The sequence below is a fragment of the Felis catus genome, chromosome D1, assembly GCF_018350175.1.
Source record: "Felis catus isolate Fca126 chromosome D1, F.catus_Fca126_mat1.0, whole genome shotgun sequence".
Taxonomy (NCBI): domain Eukaryota; kingdom Metazoa; phylum Chordata; class Mammalia; order Carnivora; family Felidae; genus Felis; species Felis catus.
The window spans coordinates 88,241,126-88,253,427 of NC_058377.1; the positions used below are offsets into that span (position 1 = coordinate 88,241,126).

Here is a 12,302-nt window from a genome sequence, read left to right on the forward strand (position 1 = left end):
CTTGACAGGCAAGATCAATCCTTGTCCTCCTCCAATCTGTCTCCATTGCCTCGTACGGAGCTGGCGCTCGGTGAGCAGTCGGTTAATGAAGCCGGCGTGGCATTTCTTAGGCTTTACTCGGGCTGCGTTCCTTAAGCTTCTCCTCCCAATTCGGCATGCAGCTCCAGACATGCCGCCAAAGCTGCAAAACCATTTAGGCCTTTTTTAAAACAAGCAAGAAGACCGCAAAGTATGTTTACATGACAGGCCAGCAAAACACAAAACACCTGCTGTCCTGTGGCTCGGGACTCGGCAGCTGCAACAAGCAGGGTCCGATATCCACAGTGGAAATGCTCCCTGGGGCCCGGAGCTCTGAGGGTGCAGTGCCGCTGTCATCTGGGCAGGGGCAGGCAGCAGCCCAGGGAGGCGAGTCTGATCTCACTGCCCACTGCCAGCCCGCTTCGTCTTGGGGACGATAGAGCCATAAATGAGCGGGTGCAAGGGTGTTTTTTCCAGGTTCCAGGACTTCCTCCTACCTATTAGTCACCAAGGAAAGCCTTGTGACTAATACTTGTCACCCTGGGATCTGGGTCATGATCTTCTCCTGCACTAGATAGAGTCTGCCACTATGGCAAAAGCAAACATGACCAGCACAAGTCTGCAAAAATACAGCAATAATTAGAATTAATGTCTCATGTGCCAGAGTACAAAGTTCCTTCCAGACGCTTTTATTAAATCCTCACAACCATCCTAGGAGTTGGGTACTCTTTTAAGTCCTGTTATAGAACAGTGTTTCTCGTCAGTGGTTAATTCTGTCCCCCAGGGGACATCTGGCAATGTCTGGAGACAAAACTGGTTGTCACGGCTGGCAGCAGAGGGAGTGGGGGATTGCGCAGGACTGCCCCACAAGAAAAACCAGCCAGTCCGAAATGTCAACAGTGACAAGGTCTGAGAAATCCTATTACAGAGAAAGAAGCGAAGGCACAGAAGTTAACCTGCCCAGGGTCACACAGCTCACAAGCGAGGGCACCAGGAGTGATACCCAGGCAGTCCGACCCCGTGCTATGCCCTTAACGCTAAACCCAGCGGCCCTGCCATCCCAGGAGCACTGACTACGCACCGGGTGTACTGGCCCCTCACTTACAGTAGATAAATGGAGAGCTGGAGCAGCTTACTCGAGGCAAAGCAATTTGGGACCCAACTCAAAGCCAAAGCATTTCAGGGCTTGCTATGCAGACTGCTTCTCTCCTTGGACTCCCCACATTGAGACTTCACCCTGTGAAGATTCCACCGTAGTAGACTCTGAGGAGGAAATTTCTGAGGAAATCAAAAGGCTTTTCTGCCAACTCCAGAGCCAGTAAGTGAGTTGAGCTCTCAGAGACCAGTGGCCTAAACACAGGGTCCCTTAGGGTGCTTTCCTACTGTGTTTGTTTCCTCCTTCCCTGAACTGACTCACCGTCCGTCAAAGTTTTGCAGTAGAGACTACAGCCTTTCCATTCAATTGGGTTTATTGATCACTAAGCAGCTGACACTTGTAAGGCCCTCCCTGGGCAGGAGGGCTCCCTGCCTCCTCGCTACCCCCCGGCCCCGGTCCAGGAGCAGCAGTGATGGCTGAAGATCGATGGCACCTGAAGAGCACATTCTGGGACAGCTGGCAAGCTGCATTTAAACAGAATCACTCCGCATCCTTTGTTGCAAGATCCATGCCCGGACCTTGATGCCTGGTCTTCAACACTGGTTATGAAGATTCACTGGCCTAACATACTTAAAGTACCTGGACACAGCAGGCTGTTAACAGACAAAATCTATAATAAATACTGCTGTGGCTGTGAGTTTGACCCTCACTGCCATTAGAAGAGGGCCAAATACTGACCTGTTCCTTACTACCTTTATTTCTGTAATTCTCCACAGGAAAAGGACAGACCTGAGGCTTCAGCAATATGGGGCTTGGTCCTGGCATGGCTGTGACCTAGCTGTGAATTCTGTGAAAGGGCATCATGTTCAATGGATTTTTATGGGGACCTGGTAAGATCACAGATGAAAAATGTTTAAGGTGCTGCGGAAAGGCCAGGCCTATTATTACCTACAGGTGTCGAAGTGTGGAAACAGAGGCCAGAGCATCCACCCACTGTCCTGTCTGGCAAAGGACAGACAGTGACAGTGAGGTGGGATAAGGACCAACCTGAAGATTATCAGCAAGGTGTCTCTGGCTTGTTTTGGAACTTAGGTGTCCTTCATGGGTCCCAGGAGGGTCTTGGCAGTCCATTGTCTTAGTTCCTTCTCAGATTGGAGGCAGGGGTGTGTGAAACTTCTGAGCAAGAGTCATCAACTGAGACTGCCCTCAGGGGCAGCTCTGTGGGCAAGGGAGGGGTGGGGTTGCTATTCTTAGGGGAACTGGCTGCCTCTGTCTCTCAACCCAATCCTCCTGTGGATTTATCTGTTGCCAATTAGACTTTTGCTGTGACACCCCCACTCTGGGTATTACACTCTGAAGGAATCTCCTGTTTACATTTGAAATACAAATAAAAACCCCTTCATTTACCTTTACCCGTCACTGCTGGCCTTGGGAACCCTGCCAGAAATTAGGGTATCAAAGGTTGAATGATGTCCCTAAGGCTTGGGTACCCCCAAAACACTGCCTCTATTCATCAAGGACTCGAAATTCTCTGCCATGGTAGAAAAGGGGGAAGGTTCTTCCATAGTGTCAAAGGATTGCATGTTAAATTTCCGGAATTAAACAATTCTGTGTGGCGGAATCAATTATTTGTATGACAAATACTTAGGGAGCACCTGCTACGTGCCAGGCGCTATGTAAGGCAGAGGGGAGACAACGAGCTCACGGGAGAAGCAGGAAACAACCCAAGAATAAGCTCTGGGTGCCGCGGAACCATGAAGGAGAAGTGGCACTTCCAATCGGGGGTGGAGGAGTCAGGTAAAACTTTCTGGAAAAAGCAGAACAACTCCACCTTGTTCCTCTAACTACTTAAGGCTGGGTTGCATTTCTCAGGCACTCAAGGGAAAAAAATAAGTTTTCATTTCCAGAGCTTGCTTTGTTTCAGTTTTACCAGCTCCCTGGGCTTCAGTAAAATAGTCAAGGAGAAGGGACACTCTCTCAGACTACCCAGGTGTGGAAACTGATTAAATAGCAACTAGCGGCTCAATTAACCCTTGCCCCTTTGGTTGATTATCTCAGTGCAATCTTATAATCTCCTTGCTATATGAGTCCTACAACTAGGAGAACGGCACATCCCCACCATAGATGCAGCCCTTTTATTCTTTGGCTGGAAATGAGATCGTTGGGACTTGCCTCAGCCGATAGATAACTGAATAATTCAGAAAAGTCCTCACTCTGTTTTGCCCACAGACTCTTAGACTGCAGTGGTATTGCTACATTGCCTGTACTAATGAAGCGCCAGACAGGCCTTCCTTGACTGTCATTTAAATTAGGTCTGGCCACACTATACCATTATCTTGTCTCTCTCTTTTTTTTTTTTTTAATAAAATTTACTGCAATCTGTATTTGTCACTCATTTATAAGCTTCATGAGAGGAGGACCCTCCTCGCCCCCCTCTGCACTTAATCCACAACACTTTTTTTTTTTTAATTTTTTTTTTCAACATTTATTTATTTTTGGGACAGAGAGAGACACAGCATGAACGGGGGAGGGGCAGAAAGAGAGGGAGACACAGATACAGAAACAGGCTCCAGGCTCTGAGCCATCAGCCCAGAGCCTGATGCGGGGCTCGAACTCCCGGACTGCGAGATCGTGACCTGGCTGAAGTCGGACGCTTAACCGACTGCGCCACCCAGGCGCCCCAACACAACACTTTTAACAGTAGTGGGCACAGGGTCAGCTCTCAGTATTTGCTGAATGAACTGCTACCATTTACTGAGCATGTACTATGGGCTAAGATCTTTAAATCTATGATCTCACCTAATCCTCATACCAACCTTATGAGTTAGGTGCTCTTATTACCTCCCCGCCCCCCGCAACCCCCATCCATTTTACAGATGACAACAGTTAAGAAATATGCCTCAGGTCACTCATATAAACAGCAGAGGTGAGCTCCAAACCCTCACTGGGACTCCAAAGTTTGCACTCTTTACCACTGTGACAGAGCTACTATCCTCCTGCACTTCCTGGTTACAGCTTTGGAGTCAGAATGTTCTAAGCAAAATCCTATCATTTAACACAGAGCCTCGGAATTGGAGAGGATTTTCTCAAATGCTCTGGACCCTCATGAAAGCTTCCTAAGACAAAGGGCCAAGAAGAAACCCAGAAGCGAGTCTCAGCATCAAACTTACACACAGGGATATGAAAGAGAGGGGAGGGAGGAGGAAGGCAGTGAATGCAAGAAGTTTCTATTTTCTGCCAGGTCCGTGTTTATAAATACCACTCTATTAAAGTGGTTTCTCTACGTCCTGTAAGGAAGCCATGAAGATATCATCACTTAATGACACTACCCTGGGAACACGGACATTGATACCAAACGAACAAGTGATATTGAACTACTGCTGCTCTGTGAAGCTGAGATCATGTCGTATAAACACTACAGAACTTTTATCATCCATCTTGGGCTGAGCAAAACCATATTTGCCCAGCACTCTGAGTAATGGCCAGGAATAGATGGATTAGGGCCCTTAAATTCCTGGTTGGAAGACATTAAAAGTTTAACAGCTCTATATAGCTGAGTCAAATACATGTGCCCATGCTGTATAATTAGCAGGCACAACAACAATAAAGATATAATTGGAAGGGAAGACCAGCAGGACAAGAATACGAACCGGCACCCTCCTCCCGGGTGTAGCCATTTCTCACTTGGTCTTCAGCTGTGTAAACGGTAACCTTGCTGGCCTTGGGCTTCAGTGTAACAAAGGTTTGGATCGCCCATTCCTTTCTGAAGCAATTTCTGCTTCCCTCTGAAGTCAGCTTTCAGGCATAAGTAATTCATTGCTCCTATAGCAAACATACATCCCACTTTGTCTAAAAAGACTTCATAAATCAGCCTAGTTATTGTTTACTGAGGCCAGGTTCTCACCTACAGAAAATGAGCATCCATGTTACTAAGTGGAAGCGAATGGTCGCCTTGCCTGCAAGAGACTTCCCTGGAGACCAGGGAATGCACAGAGGGAGATGCTTGCTCTGAACATCCAGGGAGCTTTGCTGTCAAGTGCAGTCCTGCCATCTTGACCACCGTGGCTTAAGAAGGATTGCTCGGCATGGGAGAAGAGGGTCAATTAGGGAGTCAAAAACCCATCCTGCAAAGAAAATCCCAAGGAGTGATGACCCTAGATAAGAAATGGCCCTTTGGGATAAGCCCTTTAGTGGAAGACACCTGTGTTCTAGCAACTTCTGGCTACTCTGCATCTTCAGGGGACCCTGGAGAGGCAGCTGTTCTTTCTAGCTCCAATTTGCAGTTGGAAAAACTGAGAAGTTCCTCAACCTGCTGGGCACCAGCTGTGTGTGAAGGGCATTTTGGGTTTTGTTTGGCACCTACTGTTCCATTTTTGTTCTAGTCTGGTTTATAGGCACAGGGCCTCAGTCTTTTCCCCTAGGGGGCTTTACTTCTTTGAGCTCGGTCTGGGCCTCCCCCTCAGCCCAAAGTACAGGATTCTTCCCCTGGGCTAGGACGGTGGGTGGAAATCCCCCTGCCCTCCACTTCCTCTCCTGGAGCACACATTTGCTGCCACAAACCCAGAGGGCAAAGCACAATTATCAGCTGTGACGTCATCAACAGAGATTCTGGGCTGACCTGAACTCTGACCTAAGAGGAGGAAAATTAAAAGGCAAATGCTCTTCTCTTCCAGGCATCTCCTTTGGTGGTGCCAGAATTAAAACCCAAAACCAAGGAAGGTCTAAGCAAAGCCATGCTGCTACAAACAAACTATCTTCTAGGCCTCCAAATGAGGCCTCAAATGTCAGCTGCCCTCCTTGGTAACTGGACTAATTAAAAACAAAGCTGTTACCTCCTCCCTGATGGCTAAAAGCTTGAACTCTGGAGCCTGCCTAGGCTCAAATTCCAGCTTTGTCACTTAATATCTGTGCAATCTTGCGCAAACTGCTTAACTGCTGGGCACCTTGGTTTGCCCATCTGTATGATGAGGATAACACTATGAAGTACCTACCTAATAGGGTTGCTGGGGTTTCTTAACCTCTAAAGTGCTAAGAACAGTGACTGAGAATACTGTTAAGTGTGCTCACTTTAAATGTTAGCTATTACGATGTTCAACCACATTTAAAGTTGACTCCCTTTCTCCCTTTTCAGTACCCACCTGGCCTCTTCTGCTGACTACTTGTTTGCCACTGAAAGCCGTCCCAAAAATGGCCTTCTGATCCGACTGCATGGATGTCTAGCCATGGTACCATTCTAAATAATTTATGGTTTGCTGACTTCTGAAACTGGAGTCTGGTAGGCAGTTTGCTGTTAAATGTATGTCACGCCCTAACCTTACCAGGGAGAAGGTCAAGTGCTTCCCTTCCACCCTTTGCACTGAAGCCTTGTCCTCCTCCAGAGAAATGCAACTACTGAGTGGTTCCTTCCTCATCACGCAGCTGCCCACCCCCCACACCTCTTCCCCATAAGCAAGTTTGTTGGATCATCATCTCTTTCAGGAAAGCCCAGAAGGCTGCGCATTTAGTACAACACAGGGTTTTAATCAATTGCTCACTCGGTTGGTGACAGCTTAGAAATTCAGGCCCTAGGAGCCAAGTATGCGGTTCTCTTTCCAGAAAGGGGATTCAGCAATTTCCATTGTCTTGGGCACATACAGGTAAGAACCCACCACTACTTCACCTTCCAGGAGAAGGCCTGAAGTGCACCCTTCAACCCAGCAAAGCCCAAGGCAGCTGCACCTGATCCTGGGCCTCCTGCTCCCTTCCTCCCCTCTCACTTATCCCAAACTCAGGTCTTAGAGTTTGGATCCTCTGGCTGCTGCTCTTGGGCTATAGGGTCAGAACCACAGTCCATCTGCCCTGCTGTTGGGGAAAGACGACTAGCGACGCAGTTAAGCAAGGCAAAGAGAGGCAGGGCAGTAACCTTCGTGTCAAGTGAAGTTAAGGAATGGCTTGGTCAAGAGCCTCAATCAGCGAATAGCATCCAGATAGTGACAACAATACGAAGAACACAATGTTCTTCAACCTCAACTTTGTCCTCCAAAAGACAGGCATCAGAAGAACTATCTTTGGCAAGAGCCATTTAATGGACTCCACCCTCAGAACAAACGCTTTCTCCCAGATCCTGGCACACTCAACCAGCTTCGCCCTTGGTAGCCCAGGGCGGGATTTCTCTCCCATCCGTCCATGGCCGAGACCCGCACACTTACCATTGGCGTTCTTGCCACAGATGAGGTGTTCATAGGGCTGCAAGACGCCCCAGAGCTCGGCGTCGTTGTTGATGACCATCTCCAGGGCCTCGGCGGATACCTCCCCGCCCCCAGCCCCTCCACCGTCGGGACTCTGGCTGGCCAGCACCCTGGCCCGAATCTCCTCTACCAGGTTCTCCATGCAGGCCGTGAGCGAGATGGCCGCGTACTCGTGGATGCGCACGGAGATGCGGGTGTCCACCATCCAGCGGAAGAAGCGGCCCACGGAGAAGGTGAGGCCACAGCGCGCGGACTTGCCCCGGCGCAGCCCGTCCCCGGCGCTCATACTATACAGTGACAGCGCCTTGACCGCAGCCAGCGCGCAGCTCTCGGCCAGCGCCCAGCTGTGCACCAGGCGCACGGCGCTCTGCACCTCGAAGCGGGTGCACTTGGCGTGCAGCACGCTCAGGCGCTGCGCCTCGCGGGCCACTCGGATGAGCGCCCTGCGGAGCAGCCCAGCCAGGCGCCGCACCGCCTCGGCGGAGAACAGGGGCAGCCGCCGGCCGCCGGCGCCTTTGCGAAGCACCCGGGCCACGTCTCCCTCCGTCCAGGGAAACTCCTCCAGCTCGGGGAGGCGCGGGCAGCGCGAGAAGAGGTCCGCCACTTCGGGGTCCTCGGGCAGCACCGTGTTCACCGTGTCCCAGCTGTTGTGGCGGCTGTTCATGGAGCCGGAGTAGCACCACCAGGCCGCCCCGCGGTGCTGCTGCGCCGAAGAGTTGAGCGCCTGCGAGTTGGACTTGGAGGACGAGAGGCTGAGTGAGCGGCACGAGTCCCCGGCCCCATACCCGGAGTCCAAGGTCAAGTCCTCCAACGTCTTCAGAGTGGAGCTATACGTCCCGGCCATGGGGAGCCTGCCGGTCGCGGCCTCGCCGAGCAAGGGGCGCTCACAACTCCATGCTTCCTTTCCCAAGTGGGCAGAAACAGACTCTAGGCTCTCCGGGACGCCCTCCTTCCTCTCGGCGTCCACATCGTCCGCCCGGAGGCCGGGGTGAAGGTGGGAGAGATTCTCGGCGGCCGGGGCCCCACGCGCCCGGCGTCCGAAGCGAAGCTGTCACTGGAACGGTCCCCGCCGCTCCTCCTCGGCACTCCCCGTGGCCCACCTCAGCTTCCCGCCGGCAGAGCGTCTGTCCTCCGCAGAGAAGGAATCCCGAGCGAACAGGGCGGCGGCAGAAGGAGGAGGCGGCTCGCGGCGCCGCGCGAGTCCAGGACCAGCCGGCGAGAAAGCGCTCGGCAAACTTCTGCGCGGCGCTGGCGGCCCGCACAGCTGGGTACCCGGCCGCCGCCGGCATGCAAATAACCCGGGGCGCCTCACCAATCATCGTCCGCGACGGGCATGAGCTGCACCAATGATCTCCTCGAGGGGCGGTCACTATGCAGATTTCACTGGGCTGCGGGTGAAACCCCGCGGCGGCGGAGGCGGGGCTGGAGGCCGAGGGTCGGGTGAAGCCGCCGGGATGAAGGTGGAGGAGGGGGAAGGGAGAGTCGGCGAGCGGCGGAGCGCGCTGGGAGGTGGAAGCAGAGACCGGGAAAGGAGGGGTCGAAGCGTTAGGCTCGGGAGCTGACGATTTAAAGAAAAATTTAAAGGAAAACCCCCTGTGAGCAGCCCCCCGCCCGCCGTCCAGGCTTTGGGCGTTCGCAGCTCCTTTTCAAGCCCTCTGCAGCCTACCACCAAGGCTGACTTATCAAGCGTGGGTCTGGAGGTGGGAGGAGTGGGGGAGGGGGCACAAACCAGGCACCCCACCTCCCTCTGGGACTTTCTGGCAAGCCCCTCCCGTTTTCCTAGATGAATGAAACTCCCCTTGTGTTTAGAGGGAGGAGGGACCCCCCCCCCCTTCTTGCTTCTCCCGAATCCGTCTGGTTTTCTTTACGTTGCCATCCAGGTTGCAAACGGAGCAGATCTGATGAATAGACTGGCTCCAGGAGGCCTGTGATCCCCTCTCTCCCCACCACTTGAACTTACGTAGTTTTCTGAGTATTACTCGGGGGAGAGGGTCCTAATTTGTGTCAGATTCTCAAAAGGGCCCGTGACTTCCCTGTTACAGCTGTACAGTACTGATCGCTGTCAGGTGGATCCTTTCTGTCTGAAGTGCGAATGTCCCAGCGGGTGTGTGAAGGTGAGACATTTACCGAGTATTGGCCTGCGCTCCGAACAGCTGGCTGCATGCACCACCTCCTAATGGTGTGCCAGTGGGCAAGCCCCCTGCCCCCTTGGGACTTGGTCCCCCCCCCCCTCCCCGGGGTGAAATGAGTGCTGTCCTCCAAAGCGGCGCCGTTGTAAACCTGTTTCAGGGCCTGTGTCCAGAAGCGGTCAGTGGGAGCGCGATACTTTTCCAGCAGCGCCACGCCCAGTCCACTCCGTCCGGCTGCTGTCCTGCAACTGTTCGCACACACGTGCTCGAATGTGCATATGCCCCCTCCCGTGGAACCGCAAAGTCAAGGAGGAGATTGTGCACGCGTTGCCCCCCAAGTCAGTTTCCCGTGCTCCTGAATGGCCCCTTTGTGCTCTATCTTACACAGTTCCAACCTGAGGCCGTGAAGTGGATACGAATTAGAAATATCTGGTTTGTCTCTTTCCTTCTGAGATTAATGGCCCTTCCCCTGTGAAACTCCTTTTTCTTTAGCAGTTTGGCTTAATTTGGCCTCTCTGCGGTCTTTATTTATGCAATATCGCCGCCTCATGGTCGGAAGTGGAAACCGAGTCCAGGATGAAAGTGATACGGGACCCAAGTTCACAGCGATCAAGTTAACAGAGGACACAAGATGTGACTACATCTGATAGAAGTGACATAAGAAGTGAAAAGTAGGTATTGAGGTTCAACTTGCCAAAAATTCGAAAACAAATATGATGCAATTTAAAACTTAGTGAGGGAAACATAATTTTAAAGCAAATGTCGCCCTCTAATGGACTTTTGGAAGAAATTCCCCACAAGTTTGGGTTTTTTTCTTTTTCTTTTTGTTGTGCGCATACTTAATAAGCAGAGAAAATTTCTTTTTTAAATGTTTAATTTTTAAATGTTTATTTTGAGAGAGTGAGAGACAGAGAGCCGGCGGGTAAGGGGCAGGGAGAGAGGGAGACACAGAATCTGAAGCAGGCTCTAGGCTCAGTACAGAGCCTGTGGCTGGGCTGGGACCCACCAACCATGAGATCATGACCGGAGCCAAAGTCAGAGGCTTAACCCAACTGAGCCACCCAGGCTCCCCAGCAGAGAAAATTTCTGAACTGGAAACTTACAACAGGGAATTTACTGAATGGAAAAGTTATCTGGGAAAGAGCCAATGGCATTTATCTTATATAGTAACTTGATGGCATAGAAGTGTAAATATAATCAAACAGGCTACAGTCAAATTTCACAATATTGTGTATATTAAACTACACCGCAAGGATTTGTTCCACAAAATGCAGCCCTGGAAAATAATACTGGAAAAACAACTGAGTTTCATTAATAAATTACAAGGAGAGAAAGAGATGGATAGGAAACCTATACACTAAAAAGGACTTAAGCCATATTGACTAATTAGCCATAATGTGTGGAATGTATTTGGAATTCGATTTTTTTTAAATCAATAAACATTTGACATTATGAAACAATTAGAAATCAGGAACACCGCCCAGATCTTTGCTATTATGAAATGATTGTTACTTTTTTGGTGTGGTAATGGTAGTATGGTTTTGCTTATTAAATATTCTTATCTTTTAGAGACACATACTAAAGTAAGTGTTTTGTAATTTTCTTCATTAAAAAAAAGGAAGAAAATTCCTATGGGAAAACCCATTAAAGGGACTAGAAAGTTAATGAAAGATGGTTAAGATTGTAGACCTCTTGTCTTTCATATGCTCATTAGAGTCTTCTATTGCCAACTTGAAGACTTGAAGAATGTGTCTCTTTGTGTTTTGTGTGATGGGGGGAGAAAGAAAATGAGGAAGAGCAATAGAGATAGAGAACAAGATACATGAGCTGTGTTAGAAATTAACCAACTGATTGATTTCAGTTAATCTTCTGGGAGGTTGCAAGCAGGGTGAAAAACTTTGGATCAAGAAAGAAAGGGCATGGCTTCTTATACATACGTGTGTGCGTTTAATTAAGGCAATCTGGTGGTAATGTGCTTAATGTTAGGAATGCAAATTATATTAGAGCAAAAGAAAGTATTGTCCCAACCCAGGCCTGGCCCAAACATCATTTTTGGAAAAAAAAAAAAAAAAAAAAAACAACTGTCATGTATCTGGACAGGTTAAAAAGCACATGATGAAACCATGGCAAACATTGGGAGAATTCCCAGTGGAGTGAGCAATTAAAAATCTGGGATTGCCCATGGAAAAATCATATAAGAAGCTTGAAATAAAATTTAGAAACTTTACTTTGGCTGACGTCTCGTATTCGGTTATACACTTTCTTACAAAATCAAAATCAATCTGGAGATTAAGGAACAAAATACCCTAGAATTTATCTTGAAAGGGAAGTGGTTAAAACTATTCAAGGACAGGGGCGCCTGGGTGGCGCAGTCGGTTAAGCGTCCGACTTCAGCCAGGTCACGATCTCGCGGTCCGTGAGTTCGAGCCCCGCATCGGGCTCTGGGCTGATGGCTCGGAGCCTGGAGCCTGTTTCCGATTCTGTGACTCCCTGTCTCTCTGCCCCTCCCCCGTTCATGCTCTGTCTCTCTCTGTCCCAAAAATAAATAAACGTTGAAAAAAAAAAAAAAAACTATTCAAGGACAGACAGAACTCTCATAGGAGACAGATAGATCATGTCCTTGACTTTAGAGAGTGGCTAAGTTTTAATTCAGTTTGTGGATCATTTTTTTAATTTTTAAAAATGTTTTATTTTTTATTTTTGAGAGAGGGAGAGAGACAGAGCATGAGTGGGGGAAGGGCAGAGAGAGAGGAAGATACAGAATCCGAAGCAGGCTCCAGGCTCTGAACTGTCAGCACAGAGCCCAACGTGGGGCTTGAACTCACAGACAGA

At 49.8% G+C, this 12,302-nt stretch overlaps 1 protein-coding gene across 1 annotated transcript in view; it reads right to left on the bottom strand.

The window, feature by feature from the left end:
• The window catches only part of ABTB2 (ankyrin repeat and BTB domain containing 2), a 174,750-nt gene extending 166,170 nt beyond the window's left edge, over nt 1-8,580 (bottom strand). Inside the window, exon 1 of the mRNA XM_003993156.5 lies at nt 7,303-8,580. Coding sequence (XP_003993205.1) covers nt 7,303-8,185 — 883 coding nt within the window. The 5' untranslated portion in view covers nt 8,186-8,580. The remainder of the gene's footprint in view (nt 1-7,302) is intronic.
• Between the last annotated feature and the right edge of the window lie 3,722 nt (nt 8,581-12,302).